This window comes from Salvelinus fontinalis, chromosome 5 (genome assembly GCF_029448725.1).
Source record: "Salvelinus fontinalis isolate EN_2023a chromosome 5, ASM2944872v1, whole genome shotgun sequence".
Lineage (NCBI taxonomy): Eukaryota > Metazoa > Chordata > Actinopteri > Salmoniformes > Salmonidae > Salvelinus > Salvelinus fontinalis.
The window spans coordinates 28,941,930-28,958,735 of record NC_074669.1 but is presented as its reverse complement, the minus strand read 5'-3'; the positions used below and the strand labels follow the sequence as shown (position 1 = coordinate 28,958,735).

The 16,806-nt window shown below is 44.0% G+C and overlaps 1 protein-coding gene across 1 annotated transcript in view; it reads left to right on the top strand.

The window, feature by feature from the left end:
* The window catches only part of LOC129855439 (transforming growth factor beta receptor type 3-like), a 141,116-nt gene that overhangs the window by 53,288 nt on the left and 71,022 nt on the right, over positions 1-16,806 (top strand). The window contains exon 3 of the mRNA XM_055923093.1: positions 184-371. Coding sequence (XP_055779068.1) covers positions 184-371 — 188 coding nt within the window. The remainder of the gene's footprint in view (positions 1-183; positions 372-16,806) is intronic.

Sequence of the window (16,806 nt, the reverse complement as noted above, 5' to 3'; positions counted from 1 at the left end):
GCTGCGGTGTGGAAAACTTGCCTCTTGTGTTTGTTGGCTTTTTTTCTTTCGAACTTCAGTTGATGTTAAAGTGTACGTGTTTCTTTTCATGCAGATTCTCTAGCTACACGCTGGTGATCTTGGATTCTTGAAAACCAATTGCATGAGTTGGCACTCATCTCCTTTTTATTTTCTGCCCCACAGGCCCGTTGTCACGCAGCCCGTGTGAGCTGCTGCCAGTCGGCGTAGGCCACCCGGTGCAGGCCCTGCTAAAGAGTTTCACGGCCCTGTCAGGCTGTGCCTCCCGCGGCACAACAGGACTACCTCAAGAGGTCCACATCATCAACCTGAGGGGCCACGGTCCTCAGAGGCCAGACCACAAGACTACAGAGGTCAGATACTTGTATATAATGTAACCACCTATATACAATACAATGTATAACAATATGCTGTATATAATATGACGGACCAGAGGACACACCTGCAGAGGTCAGTCACCCACCTGGCTGAACTAACCCAGAACAGCCACACCAGGTTCAGGGAGTCATATACTTATACTGTAGTCTCACGCTATCCTCACCTGTGTATACTGTTATAACTGTAACCCAAAGTGCACGCCTCTGTGAGACAGCTAAACATCCAACGTGCATCCCAGCATGCTGTTTCTACCGTAACATTAACACGGATGTCAACAAAAACACTGGTGTCATTTTGAGTTTAGTGGCCTCAGCAGGTGAGCACATGTAAAGAAAATAAACGCCACCTCGTCTTGTTTATCTCGATCCGTATCGTTCCATGGGCAGTATGCCATCCTAAGAAAGTAGACAGCAGTGTGGGTTGGCATTCAGGTTTAAAGAACCAAGTTAATTGATGCCATAATGACTGTTGTCATAAAGTCTGTTAAGTTAGGCTAACTCAAGAGCTTTCTGGGGAGAGGTGCGTCATTTCTGGTTTACTTTATCATTGGTCTGCAGCTGCTCTGCTCACATTCAGTCAGAAGATCACTAAATGTTATTAACACGAGAAGGAGGAAATAGAAATAGAAAAGATAGTGGACACCCTCCGCTTCTCAAATTGTACTCGTTCCAAGAATAACAGCAGCTTTAACTGAGGATGTTTACATAGTACTTTACTTCTCATCTGTATATACTGTATTCTATTCTACTATATTTTTGTCAATGCTACTCCGACATTGCTCGTCCTAATATTTATATATTTCTTAATTTCATTATTTTACTTTTAGATTTGTTTGTATTGTTGTGAATTGTTAGATACTACTGCACTGTTGGAGCTAGGAACACAAGCATTTTGCTACACCCGCCATAACATCTGCTAAATATGTGTATGTGACCAATAACATTTTACATTTGATTTGATTTGGATGGAGGTGGTGGTGGGGGTTTGTAGAGTCTTTGTTTAAACTCGCTTGCACAAGGGTGGAGTGTGCAGAAGAATATGTGTTGCTCAGTGTAGGGGAGATTTTACAATACACAGTAGTTACAGTTGATGTCAGAAGTTTACATACACCTTAGCCAAATACATTTAAACTCAGTTTTTCACAATTCCTGACATTTAATCCTAGTAAAAAATTCCTGTCTTAGGTCAGTTAGGATCACCACTTTATTTAAAAAATGTGAAATGTCAGAATTGTGAAGTGCACCAGTCTTTCCTGCAGCAAAACACCCCCACAACATGATGCTGCCACCCCCGTGCTTCACGGTTGGGATGGTGTTCTTCGGCTTGCAAGCTTCCCCCTTTTTCCTCCAAACATAACGATGGTCATTATGGCCAAACAGTTCTATTTTTGTTTCATCAGGCCAGAGGACATTTCTCCAAAAAGTACGATCTTTATCCCCATATGCAGTTCCGGACTGTAGTCTAGCTTTTTTATGCCAGTTTTGGAATGGCTTCTTCCTTGCTGAGCGGCATTTCAGGTTATGTCGATATAGGACTTGTTTTGCTGTAGATATAGATACTTTTGTACCTGTTTTCTCCAGCATCTTCACAAGGTCCTTTGCTGTTGTTCTGGGATTGATTTGCACTTTTCGCACCAAAGTACGTTCATCTCTAGGAGACAGAGCGCGTCTCCTTCCTGAGCGGTATGACGGCTGCGTGGTCCCATGGTGTTTATACTTGCGTACTATTGTTTGTACAGATGAACGTGGTACCTTCCGGCGTTTGGAAATTGATCCCAAGGATGAACCAGACTTGTGGAGGTCTACAATTTTTTTCTGAGGTCTTGGCTGATTTTCTTTTGATTTTCCCATGCTGTCAAGCAAAGAGGCACTGAGTTTGAAGGTAGGCCTTGAAATTCATCCACAGGTACACCTCCAATTGACTCAAATTATGTCAATTAGCTTATCAGAAGCCATGACACATTTTCTGGAATTTTCCAAGCTGTTTAAAGGCACAGTTAACTTAGTGTATGTAAACTTCTGACCCACTGGAATTGTGATACAGTGAAATAATCTGTCTGTAAACAAATGTTGGAAACATTACTTGTGTCATGCACAAAGTAGATGTCCTAACCGACTTGCCAAAACTACAGTTTGTTAACAAGACAATTGTGGATTTGTTGAAAACCAGTTTTAATGACTCCAACCTAAGTGTATGTAAACTTCCGACTTCAACTGTAGGTGTTATCAGCTGCATAGATGTTATACTGTGTTTGTATGTCGCTGTTAATAGGAGTTTGAATGCTTGACCCAGAGTGATGTTAGACACGAGAGAGCCCTACATTACCTTTCTGGTTATTGATGCATCAGAGAGCTGGGTGGGTCATGTTCGATAAGGCAAATGTTTCAACACCGTAAACAAGTGTTTTTTTTTATTGGACAGGTAGTACCTCCCTGTTTCACATCGTGTTCTTCTTTTTTTGTGCCTGTTGAACACTTCCCAGGCATTGGTTATCAGTGTATAGATGGATGGCTCTTCTGTCTCTCACCACCATGCACCCAGGCCTCTTATCCCTGTGAGCTGCTCCTTCCATGGTGCTGTCAGATACAGTAGAGAACACTCTATCTGGTACATCTATCCACTGCCCTCTTCTGCCCCCATTGTAATCAGGAGCCCAGCAAATGGCGTCCGTTCCTTCCCCCCTGGTGCCGACAGGAAGCCGAAGAAAGGCTTGTTGGCCAAAGCAACGCAGCAGAAGATTGTAAACATCTCTGGGAGATCAGATTGTTGTTGTAGGGCTGCACCGTTGCGTCCCAAATGACACCCTATTCCCCAACAAAGTGCACTACTTTTTTTGTGCACTATATAGGGAATATGTTGCCATTTGGGACACAGGCATTGTTGTTGAAGGGCTCGGCAACATCAATAAAACTAAATCAGAGAAAATGTTATCTCCCCCAGCTATCTCGATGGCTGTGTTTCAACGAATCCCTTACTTAGCCTCTGCACCTTCTCACACTGTTGCCAGACAGAAAAGAAACCTGTCATCACATTCTTTTATGGCTCTTAAAATGAGGATCCAAAATGATATCCACGCATTTTCAAGAAGGGCTAAGCGGTAAATACTTGAGGAGATGAGTATACATGTTTAATAACAGTTGAACAAGACACTCCTTAGCTCTCCCGATCCTAAGAGTTGTAGTGTGCGTACCTCTGTGCCTATAAGCATGAACCCATCTACCCTTCTCTCTTTCAGGACTTATATCATGCTATTGAATGACAAGGCTCCCCTCTGTTTTCATTCACTTTTGCTCGACTCTAAATCTATCTCTCTGTAGCCTGCGGACTGAAGGATGTGCTTGTGCTGTGTCAGGATAAGTATCCCCACTCCTTCAGTCATGGTAGTGTGAAAAGCAGCCTGCCCTGGGGATTTTACTGCTGAGGTAGGCAGACCTAAATGTTGCCACGGCAAGATGCATAGACAAGAACAGGAGCTGGGTGTCAGGCTGGGTGTGTTATGTTGAGTCAGCATGGTAAATAAAGACACCACTCTTGTGATTCTATCATAACACGTTAGTGTTAATACTGTATTGCATAGATAGGACTTGCACTGTGACCTATTCTCCCAAAGGAGCAATGAGCCTAAGTACTGTAAGTAAGTAGTATAAATAGGACTAGAAATAAGTATTAAATATCTTGTAAGTAGTATAGATAGGAGATGGGATAGTAAGTCATATTTGAGATGTGTTTAGGTCTGTTATTACACTCTTTACATTATTGTCCCAATTGGGAATGGGCATCGAGATTTTGTACTAAAGCCTTAAATGGCCGCTACTAGTGGTTTAAATGGCCGCTACTAGTGATTGAATGACTACTACAGTAATGTTTATGTAACTGAAGTAGCTAAACCTTTTGGAATGAAACCTTGTGATAGAATAGCATTTAGATTTTGTGATTAATTAGCTTCATCAAGTCGTACTGCCTTTATGGTGAAAACAGACTGTAAAGAACAAGCTTGAGGTCAAATAATTAAAAGTTTCCATTGAAACGTATCAACACATTTCCCAATAAGGATCAAGAGCGATGTTCAACAATAGAATACCATAGTATAAACACAATGTTATTGAACACATTGAAGTAATTGTTACACTGAAAAGGAATGTATGCAGCAAAGTGAAGTCTGCATGATGCCATACCTGTCATTACTCCAAATCCGTGGCTTTCAGATAATTATTTTTGGCCACCCGTAAGAGTAAATGTAATCCCTTCTCATCATGTTAAGTTTGTATAATTCAAGTTTCCTATATTTTTTCCCCCGTTACATATTCTAATATAAAATTCATATTATTATTTACACAGCCCAACATTGAGATACAATTTTGGCATATGCATGATTTACATAACCCAACATTGGGATGGATGTGCATGGGCTCATAAGAAATTAATGCACTTGTGTAAGCCTCATTAAAGCAAAAAAATTTTTTGTCAGTGTTCAACCTTAACATGTGCTAACTATACAACAGAACAGATGAACCAGAATGACATCTACTTTCACGGGTGGCCAAAATAACTATCTGAAAGCCACGCCACTACTAAGCCCTGTCTCTAGTCTTCTGAGTGCAATAACCCAGCATCAATAACCCAGCACCTAGGAGCAATAACCCAGCAGTTTTTAAAGAAAACAACTCAAGTAAGTGACCCAATGCCTGCAACCCAGCAGTTGGGTCAACCAACCAACCAAGAGCAGCAACATATACTTGTGTCAGGAGAGATTATGAAGTGTGGCAGAGATATTCCTACAACCCCCCCAATCTGCATGAGGTTGTGTCTACAGTGGCTGGCAGATAAGATTGTTCCACTCACCGCTTACCAGCGCATTCCACCCTCTCAGGTATTTGTTGGTCTTTGATATCTCCTGCCCAATTATTGGGCCTCTTTGATTTGAGGTAGAGATTGGGGAAAAGTGGGACAAAGGCCAGAGAGGGCCCTTTGACGTTCACTACAGTTTCTACATCTGGGATCTTTCTGGTCTGGAGACTGATACGCAACCAGAGACATAATGGGGAAACCAAGGATGTGTCCAAAATTGCACCGAACTTTCTATATACAGTAGTGCACTGCTTTTGAACAGAGCTAGGCTCTGGTCAAAAGGAGTGCACTGTGTTGAGAAAAGGGTGCGGTTTGGGACTCCAAGGCCTCTCTTTCTCACTCTGCAGTGTTGAGGTGGTGCTCTTGACGCTGAGCAATGAGGATACCCCATGAGAGTTTAGCTGTCTAATGTCCTGCAATTATTTTCTCTTTAGAGACCTCTCCTGCTTGGTGTCACCACCCAAATAATGACGTATTTTACTGTCAACTAATTCTGCTTGGGAGGTACAGAGCCCACCATACCCATAGTCCAAGCACACACATTCCTTATGTCAACATTTGAGTGGGCTTGTTTTGCTAGTGAAATTCTCAGACGTAATATATCTAATGTAATTTTCTTTGTCATCTTGGCCAGTGTTAATGTTTTTGTGACTTTGTCATTTGTTAATCTTCCTTCTGCATTAGCTGGACTGTACATCAGACTAATAGATGGTACTTTATATAAGTGATGTCTTCCACTGAGGGAGAGAAAAGGGGACATGTTCAAATGTCATGGGAAATGCTTGTCCTTGTCATCGTTGCAAAGAGTGTATTTCATTTAATGAGTTTCATTTCACATCGTTGAGACCCACATGAAAAGAAATGCTATAGTGTTTACTATGGTAGGAATACTACAGTAATTAATGTAGCGTTTTTGCAGACTGTATTATTTACTGAAGTCTTTTTGATTTATTATCTTTGACATAGAAATGTTGGGGGAGGGGGGGTCTACTGAAGAAATACTCAAATGTAAATTCATTACATGTTCAAATTTCAAATTAAATACAATTTAGTTGAACTTCAAAATAATAAACAATTCAAACAATAAATAACCAATCCAACTTAAGTTAATCAAATCAAAAGTAAAACTAACAATTACCAAAAAACAAATGCATTCTTTCAAATAACATGAAAGAATCATCAGTCCATCAATTTGTCAGTCAGTCATGGTTGGTCTGGTGGAGTGTTTGACCTTGTGTTGTTCGGGGAGGGAGGAAGGAGGCAGTTGTGGTTGGTCAGTACTGTGTCCAGGGTTGGTGCTGGCGTTGGGGCTGTGTCCAGGGTTGGTGCTGATGTTGGGGCAGGGTTGGAAATCGTGCTGGTACCAGGGCTGGAAAACCAGTGGTTGGTGCTGGTTCTAGAACTGTGGGTCTGGGAGAAAAACAGGAACTGGGACTGGTGCTGGCTCAGGATCTGTAGAGGGGAGGAAAAACAACCCGAAGAGCAAGCAAACACGCAAGGAAGCCTTAGACCCAGGGGTCAGCGATGGCACTCCCCTGTGGTCCGCTCGCTCCTTGTGAAGGTCTGATGGTGTTGGATGGTTCTGGGCTGGTTCTATATACAGTACCAGTCAAAAGTTTGGACACACCTACTCATTCCAGGGTTTTTCTTTATTTTTGTGAATAGTGAAGACATCAAAATGATGAAATCATCAAAATCATATAGTAACCAAAAAAGGCTGAACTTTCTACATGTGTTGTATATTCACAATATATGGTCTGTACTTGGCATGTACGTTTCTCACTTACGGGTGGAAAAAATTGGGGTATGGGGCAGGGTATACGCAAATGAAATGCTGAAGTAAAAAAAAAAAGTTGTTTTTGCGGACATTTCTGTAGTATTTAATATAGTGTTTTTTTGTGGATAATACTGTAGTATTTACTATAGTATTCTACAGTATACAACACAATTCTGTAACAAGTACTACAAATGATCAAGGGATAATACAGTGTGTTGTATAGTATTCTACAGTATATAGTATTCTACAGTTCTATAGTAGGTACTGTAGTATTCAGTAGTAAACTGTGGTCTTTTTTTATGTGGGCGAATATTGCAGTTTGTTTTGGGTCAGTTCCAAGATGTGTCCCAATTCTTTGCTCAACAACTCATGTATGGATGATGATGATTCGCACACTCCGTTCTGCTGTTGAAGAATTGCTGGGCTACTTACCGGGATAGAACAGAACGTGCTGAATTGCTCTAGAATTCTAGGGTGGTGGATTGTGGAAGAGCCTAGGCATAAATCCTGTTGTCCCTGGTCAACCCCTCTATCCCCACCCTCCACCCACCCCTCCTGACCCTGTCCTTGGCTGCAGAAGGCCACTCCGTCTCAGGCAGAGAGAGATAGAGATAAGTTGGCCCTGCACCGGTTCTGCCTGTGACCGTTGGGGGGTATTTCTGTGGAGATAAGCGTTGTAACGAACTAAGGACACCTGGCAGCCTGCCGTTTGGCTCATAGACAACAATCCTTTTCCTTGACATTATAACGGCTGGCCTTCCTACCTAAGACGGGGGCGCAGATGTGTCCATCTGTACCTTCAGTAGTCTCAGTTTGTGTCCCAAATGGCAGCCCTATGGACCCTGCTCAAAAGTAGTGCACTATTACTGGGGGTTAGGGTGCCATTTGGGATGCAGTTTCTGTCTCTGTCTTGCCTTCCATCCTCGCTTGTCCTTCAGTCATAATCCACTGTGTTTTATGCCATGTTCACATGCTAGTCAGAACTAGGGAACGGTGAAATTTCCGGCTTGCTGATTTGCTGCTAATTGGTTGTAGTTATACACGTGCAAGTCAAACATTTTGAGTTTCCTAGTTCCGACTAACACGTGAATTCGGCATTATGCCCAGGCAGGGCCCAGAGTTTGGTTTCACTGGCTGCCCATGACACGTACACAAGCTGCCCATGATCATGACCTTCAGTGGCAGATGGAGGAGATACTCGGACACATAAACATTTCACTGGACAACTGGTTGACTAATTCTGCCTAGTCTGCCTCCGCTTCTGTTACCAACATCAAATTGCAATCATGCATCTACTGTCTCCTTGAGTTAAGATGGTTTGCTGGCCTCCGTATTGAGACGAACACGAGGGAAAGTTTGCTGATACCGACACTCAAATACATTTCATTCAGTCCTTTCAGGAGGCATGCACATTCATCACCCTCCACTCTACGTAATGAGGCTTTTCCTCTGTTTGCTTTGGAGTGTATTTCGGATGCTTGTTGTTGTCAGAGTCAGCACAGAGGTGGCTGGTCAGTCAGGGCAGGCAGTGATTATGGAGAGTTGTTTTTCCTGGTTTCTTCTCTGCCTCTCGTGATGGGAGAGGAAGTGGCGTCTTGGCCGCAGAACGGACTGTGTGTGTGTTTTGATGTTTAGAGAGTGGATTGGCCTGGCCTGCAGCACAAGCAGGGGTCTTGTGGCCTGCTCCGGCTGAAACGCTTTTCTCTGACTGGGCTGTTTGGGCTCAGGGGCCGATGTGGAACATGTCGTTTTCTGTTTTGAACTGACTGTACAGCAGCCAGGGTCAGTCAAGTACACAGATATGTCCACGTACAGAGCTCCCTGTAAACCCAACTTCCACCCAGTAGTAACACCTTGTATGTACATACAGTGCACCTCCAAGGTCCATTGTCTACACAGGGGTATTGATGGACCATAAGATTCGTATAAACCCATGATCTTCCATACAGTCAAGCCTATTTTGTAAATAGTGTTCCTCAAATGCTTCTTCTAATTGGACATTGGGTATAGGTTCAAGATATTAATGTAAATAGGTTTAGTTGCATGAGTCTCTCTAGTTACCATGATGTGCTCCATGATATCTCCATCCTGATATCCATGCAGAGTCATGCATCTGGTTCCCATGGTTACAAGGATGGGCTTAGAGGAAACAGGACAAAAAGCAGGAAGAGGAACAGGACGTACACACACACATACAGGGATTTCAGAAAGTGTTCAGACCTGTGCAGCAACGCTCCCCATCCAACATGACAGAGCTTGAGAGGATCTGCAGAAAAGAATGGGAGAAACTCCCCAAATACAGGTGTGCCAAGCTTGTGGCATCATACCCAAGAAGACTCGATGCTGAAATCGCTGCCAAAGGTGCTTCAACAAAGTACTGAGTAGGGTCTGAATACTTATGTAAATGTAATATTTTTTTTTTTATTTTTTTATTCTAATAACCTGTTTTTGCTTTGCCATTATGGGGTATTGTTTGTAGATTATTGAGGGGGGGAAACTATTTAATCAATTTTAGATTAAGGCTGTAATGTAACAAAATGTGGAAAAAGTCAAGGGGTCTGAATACTTTCCGAAGGCACTGTATACCCCCCCCCCCCCCCCACACACACACACCAGCTGCATTCTGTCAGGCCTACTCTATATCTTCTCCACATCTACGTGTGAAACCCTCAAACGTTTTTTTGAGTTCCTCTACGTTTTCACTCCAGAAGTGAGAGAAATGAATAGTTTCCTGCCATGCTCCCAGTGAACCCATTCTGTATGGGCATAAACCAGTCAGAGGTTGCATCCCAAATAGCACACTACTTCCTGTATGGTGCACTACTTGGGCTTTGGTCAAAAGTAGTGCACTATGTAGGGAATAGAGTGCCATTTGGGATACAGTCAGGGGGTCTGGGCCCTTATCCTTCCAATAACAGAGAGAAATGCACAGCTGCACTTGCCTGCTTCACAATACATTGCCTCCTGGCTGCTGTCCAATACTGCACAGTTAAATTGGCAAATTAAGTGATACAGAACACCTCGGTGGTGACTGCATGCGGGTATGATTCTGACAGTGATAAGCTCACATTTTTACTTCTGTCTCACTGTTCAAACAATAACAAAACATTTCTGATGGAACACAACACCAGCTCTGGTCAATTACTGCACTATGGCTTGGAGGAAAACCAATCGATTGACACTTACTGTACCTACAACGAAACCAAGTACTGAAATATATCACGCATTTTGTGTGAAACTTTTGTGAATTAGAATTGCTGTTGTCCTTCTGTCTGGACAGTGCTGAGCTGAAATATTCACCTTTCTTCATTGACTTATTGATGAATAGAATCGTAGCAGGACTTCTCTCTGTAACCAAAGACATCAAGGCACACATCTCCTGCTTTAGAAATTCTAGATCAAAGAAGCTACAGTACTTACTGTATGTCTCTGAGCAAAGAAAGAAAGAGAGAACGAGCGAGAGAGATAGGGGGGAGCTGGCTGTATTTGATGAGACTTCAGAAGGACTGACTGATGCTCCTGGCTTGAGCTTCCTTCAGATCGAGATCGGATGGACTGAGCCATAAAACTTTGCCCCATCACTCAAGAGAACGTTGGTATATTTTGTAAAGAAAGCGCCCAATCAGCTCACAGATCACACATCCTAGCCTGCTTCTTCAATCATCACTAAGCCTGCTTTTTCAATCATCACCACCTTCAACAAAGAACTGGCTGTAATATGTGACAATCTGTTTTTCTCTCCATCAAATGGCAGTGTTTTCTTTTGACTCTGGGTCAGTGGGCTATAATTTGTAATCCTTTAGTTCCAGGTTTAACGGCCACTATAGCTTTTATGTACTAAACAGCTATGATGTCATCAGTCTATGTTGACCAACCGGGATCAAAGTATCAGATCAAAGCTCTCCCTCCCTCCCTCCCTCGTGTTTGAGGGTATGTCTCAGTGAGGTAGCAGAGACAAGCCAGCGGACTGGAAAGGCACTATCCTAGAATAGGGGGAACAAAGCGCTCATTCTCCACCAGCAGATCCCTGATAAGACCTGTAAGTACCAGGTTGCGGCTGTGTGCACAGCAGCGCGGGAGGGGAATACTGGTCTCAGATAATGGACATCATTATTTTGTGTCACATTTGCACAAGATTAGATGCACTACTTCTAATGTTAATAAGTATCCCAGAGTCATAGAGAGCAAGAGAATAGGGAGGAAAAGAGGGGAACAGTAAACTGTATTACCAGACTTGCCATGTGCTCATATTTCATCCAGGTCTTAAACCCCTAGGATTGTGTTGCTACTTACCTTTTTCTGGATGGGGTTTGACCCATAGGTGCAAAAGTTGTTTCTCTTTAGCGCTCATTGGAAGTCTACATTTCTACTGTTGCCACGAGCCTTTGTGAACATGTTTTGGTGTCAGGTTTTAACGTTTCTCCATGTGTTCTTTCATGAACTACCGTAAAACTTAAATGAAACAGTCTCAAATAGCCGCCCATCCCTTTTAATAGCCGGGCATTGGCACACATTTCAGCAAATAAACACCTGTTTCGAATAAACGGCGGGTCTAAATAAATTGTTTTACGAATGAACTTTAGTGATACCAAGATCACATGGTAAGGTTAAGTTTGTTAAAACAGGGAAAAAATGCAGTTAAGCATAAAAGATTTGACGGTTAGGTTTAGGCATCAATTTCACCTGGGGGACGTGGACAAATGGTAAATCTTGCGTGAGATCTTGCGAAATCGGTGATGTATGGTAGGCAACCTTTGCACTTCTGATCCGACTGCAATGGATTTGGTCATACTGGTTACAATAAACAGTGTGGTAGTTTTTTCAACATTGTATTGAGCAAAAACTGTGTGCATTAAGGAAATAGATGCCTGGCTCAAATAGAATCCCGTCTCTAATAAACAAAGCGAATACACGCTATTAATTTAAGTTTAAGAGGAAATGTCAAAGTGGCTTTCACACCTCTATCTCCATCTCTGCCACCAACACATCCACTGCTAACGCAGTGAGGGGCATCGTGGGAAATATCATGCTGGCATTTCCTCGGGGTGGTGTTTCCCATGTCGCTGGCGTCTGTTACACAAAAATAAGCACAGATACTTTCTGAAAAACAAACGTCATTCTGTCGTAGCAGCAGAGAGATAAACAGTAGAGGTCTGAGCGAAGCTCCTTGCCCTAGTGTAGGGCTGTGTCCCAAAATGGCACCCTTTTCCCTATTTAGGTCACAAATTTTGTCCAGGCCCTTTCAAAAGTAGTGCACTGTATAGGGAATAGGGTGCCATTTGGGATGCAAGTCTATGTCTGGGTCTGGCCATATGATTGGCTGATAGGGCTGAAAATAAACAAAGTCAGGGAGAGGGCCCGGCCAGCAGTATATATCTCTCTGTCTCTCACACAGGCCATCTTTGTCTAATCAACTTACCAGAGGCAAACATCAAACGAGACGCTCTTGGCCGCGGATCAGCGTGAGGCTGAGCAGATGATTGTTTTATCAGGTGGAATTCTCCGATAGCTGCTCGGAGCTCTGCCTGGAGGGTGACTGGCAGTACAGCCCCCCAGTCACAGTTTCTAAAGGAAAGGAGTATAACAGCTCCTGAGGCACTAACAGTCAATCGCAGAGACAATCCTAAGGGCAAGAGACAGGTCAAGCTACATACTGTACTGTACATGAACACAATTCCAGCATTACTCTCTCTCTCTCTCTCTCTCTCTAGTAACAGAGTTATTAGAGAACGCATTCTAACAAGGCGACAATTCCATTCAAATCAAATGTTATTTGTCACATGAGCCAAATACAACAGGTGTAGTAGACCTTACTGTAAAATGCTTACTTACAAGCCCTTAACCAACAATGCAGTTATAAGAAAATAGAGTTTAGAAAATATTTACTAAATAAACTAAAGGGAAAAAAGTAGCACAATAAAATAATAACAAGGCTATATACATGGGGTACCGGTACTGAATCAGTGTGCGGGGGTGCAAGTTAGTTGAGGTAATTTGTACATGTAGGTAGGGGTAATGTGACTATGCATAGATAATAAACAGCGAGTAGCAGCAGTGTAAAAACAAAGGGGGGGTCAATGCAAACAGTCCGGGTGGCCTTTTGATTAATTGTTCAACAGTCTTATAGATTGGGGGTAGAAGCTGTTAAGGAGCCTTTTGGACCTAGACTTGGTGCTTTGGTACCGCTTGCCGTGCGATAGCAGAGAGAACAGTCTATGACCTGGGTGACTCGAGTCTTTGACAATTTTTTGGGGCCTTCCAGACAGGTTCTCTTGGAATAGGGTTCGGGTAGTAGCCGAGAACAACATTCCTCTAGTCATCTGCCTGGTAATAACCCAGCAGCGATGGGAGCCAACTATCACCAGAGTCAGATGTCAAAACAAGCACTGACACAGCTATCTCTTCAAACATATCTCCTCCTGGGTGTCCTGACAGTGTGTTTATGCTGAGCACACATATTATAGACGTATGGTTCATTTGAATCGTACAGACTGACACCCTATAATCTGAAGGATCCTTTAACATGTTGAATGGATATGTAGTTATGTGATGCCACTTCTAGACTTGCTGTCCCCAGGCGGCTCAGTAGGCTTACTGTACGTGACGTGAATGTATTCGGCGATGGAGGCGGGGAATTGTGAGGACTGCGTCCGCTTAAACTCATCTGGAAAAGATTTGGGTCTGCTTCGTTCTCGCTCCTTGAGGCGGTGTTGTGATCCTCTGCATCCCTGCAGCCCACTTTATCAGACCCTGATTACTATCATCCTATGAAGCCGGATCTGCCCCTGACGTCTTATCTGCCTGCTGTGTTCTGCTGGGCCCATTTGAGGTGTGTGTGTCTCGGTGGGGGTGTGTGTCTCTGTGTGTGACCTGGAGTTGGAGGTTGGAGGCAGACTGATTAGCATCAGGTGCAGTGGAGAGGCTCCCCATCGGCCCTCAGATCAGCAGGGTGAAGGCCGGTGGGGCCCGCGATAAGAGCAGTCAACAGGTTCCCTTCTTCCCCTCTGTCTGAGCAGTGATCCAGAAAGAACCATGATACACACACACACACACACACACACACACACACACACACACACACACACACACACACACACACACACACACACACACACACACCTATATCTGATGAAGATAGATCTTAATGTTCATGGGATAAGTTCCAGGCAGTGCAAGGCTTTTCCAACAGCCTTGACTTTTCAGTGCTCGGGTAGTGCTGTCTCTCTGCTGTAGACGAGTGATGATTGTGTTGCTGAGCATCCTGTGTTGAGCATGCAGGGACATGTTTCCCCAGGCCTAAGTATAGAATATGGCAAGTCACCCTTTGGTTATTTCGACAGTATATCAACCCAGCTACAAAGGGCTGCTTGTATTGAAAGGCATTATCCATTATTACAGGCAGCTGCTCCAGCCAACTCTATTTCTGTTATGATAAAGTGTCTGCTACGTTCACGCTGAAAGTAATTGCCCGTTATTATTATTTGCAGAGGGAGGGAGAATGTTTTGATAGATTACTCTTACTAGCTGGCTAATTGAAGGATGTTTTGAGTTAGCTCTGAGTCACTGAGGACTTTTAGGCTCATAATGAGTTCTGTCAATGAAGGAAAACGGCCTGGTTCTGGTTCCTACTGCCGGGCTACTGAGGGCTAGAGGTGTGTGCGCGCGGGTCTAGGTGTGTACCCGTGCACATGTGTGTAAGGGTGTCAGGTCTGACTGACTGGATGGAGGTGTAAAGAGAGAGGTCTCTGACAGCTGTGTTCTACTGCTGGGCTAAAGACAGTTTCATACCAGGAGGCTGTACATACATTGGTTATGGAAGTGTCATTATCTACTATGCTGATGTATTGATGAATGTTTGGTCGTGAAACATCATTTAAGGGTCATGAAATTGCATTCAGAATGCTCGACGCAGGCGGCTGGCCGAATGCCTTGAATCATCCTGTAGTTATTACTGTCTGGCAGAGAAGAATGTCTCACTTGGAATATGTTTTCGACATGCCTTAATCGACAGACATAGTTCTTGTTTATTGCAATTGCATCATCCTCCCTTTGCGTATTGTTTTGGTAATTTACGTAAAAATCTGTTAAGATTGCATACAGTCATGATTCATTAACTGAGATAGTTTTGTATTTAATGGAATGGTATTTTCCTTGTTTACGTACATATGCTCTGACCAGTCACGGTATGCCATCTGGGACTGGCCTGGCGGGCCGAGGCTGGCAACAGCTGTCGTCTGGTGATTGTTGTGTGAGGGGTTTGATTTCAGCGTAACGTGATAGGTCCAGACAAGCCTCCCTCCACAGTCCTGTCCGCACCTCCCTCCCTCTCCGTCCCTGGCCAGTCACTAGCATGGCTGTGTCTCAAATGGCAGCCTATTCCCATCCCTATATAGTGGACAGGGCCCTGGTCAAAAATAGTACACTATACAGGGAATAGGGTTCTATTTGGGACTGTAATGGACCCAGGACACACAAATCCCTGGACCAGGCTCCCCATCATCAATCAGGCCGGGCTTCCTGGCTCCTGCTGGGACTCTCAGAGCCTCTCTACAGGGGTATATGGAGGTGCCTGGCAGCCTCCATGTGCATCCCAAATGGCACCCTATTCCCTATTTAGTGCACTACTTTTGACCAGGACCCATTGGGTTCTAGTCAAAAGTAGTACACTATATAGGGAATAGATTACCATTTGGGACGCACACTCCGTGTGTACTTCGGGGCAGGGCAACGCCACCTGATACCAGCCTACTGAACAGGTGTGCAACTGGGCCGTAGGGGCTTTGATACCAGGGGCCTTTGGTCATCTGGTCCTCCTGTCTTCACTCCCTGGCTGGGCCATGCCTGCTGAGACCCCTGGTTTCAGACACACTTTGCAGCCTCCCTGGGCCCTGCCTGCTGTGACATGGTCTAAATCACATGAATCACATTATCACAAACTGAGGACTATAGAATGCAGAGTATAGACAATCCCAACGCTGGACAGTGTTTGTGTCGGTCTATCTGCTACCACGGCAATGGGCCAGATGGAACCCGGATGGAAGGCATCTCAGTCTCTCTGTGGGCAGATAGAGACACGCAGCAGCTGCTGCTCAGCTCGCCTCTGTACTCTACACATCTGACTGGTAGAAGTATGTGAGGGGATGGGGAGTTGGCGCTGGGAGTGTGGAGTGGGAGTGTGGACTGGGAGTGCAGTGGGAAAGTGGCTGTTGGTTCCAGTTCTTCCACATCTGATAGATTGGTATCACATTATCTCCCGCTGGTTGTTCAGTTTAGCTTCCCACATTGGTAAGTGTGAAAGATCATGGATTGATGCCGTCCTCCGTTGATCTATAATGTCTGGACGTTGACTGGCTAAATGGTCTCAAGGTGGACATTGAGAAGCATATTCTCCAGGTATTTCTACATGAGTGACCCTCCCATCGGCGCATTCAGTCTGACATTAGAGAGGGTATCACGACACTGTTAATGTGATTATATTGGACTCTCCTGCACTAATTTCTCTTAACCTCTGCCATTTTGTCTCCCCGCAACTGTGTTTATGCCTTATTGCCTTTGCTTTTCTGGTGACTCACTTGTTTTGGAATTGTTTCTGTCTGGTGCTAAAATTCCATAACTTTTACAGATCTCTCTCGGTCTCTCTCTGTCTCCGTCCGTCTGTCTGAATGTCTGTCTCTCTCTCTCTACCCCCCCCCCCCTCTGTTCAAAGCCAAGGCCCCTGAAGCCAGCAGAATGAGAGCAGGTATGATTGTTTCTGGGTTGCCTTGCGTTCGGTTATTCTCCCAGGA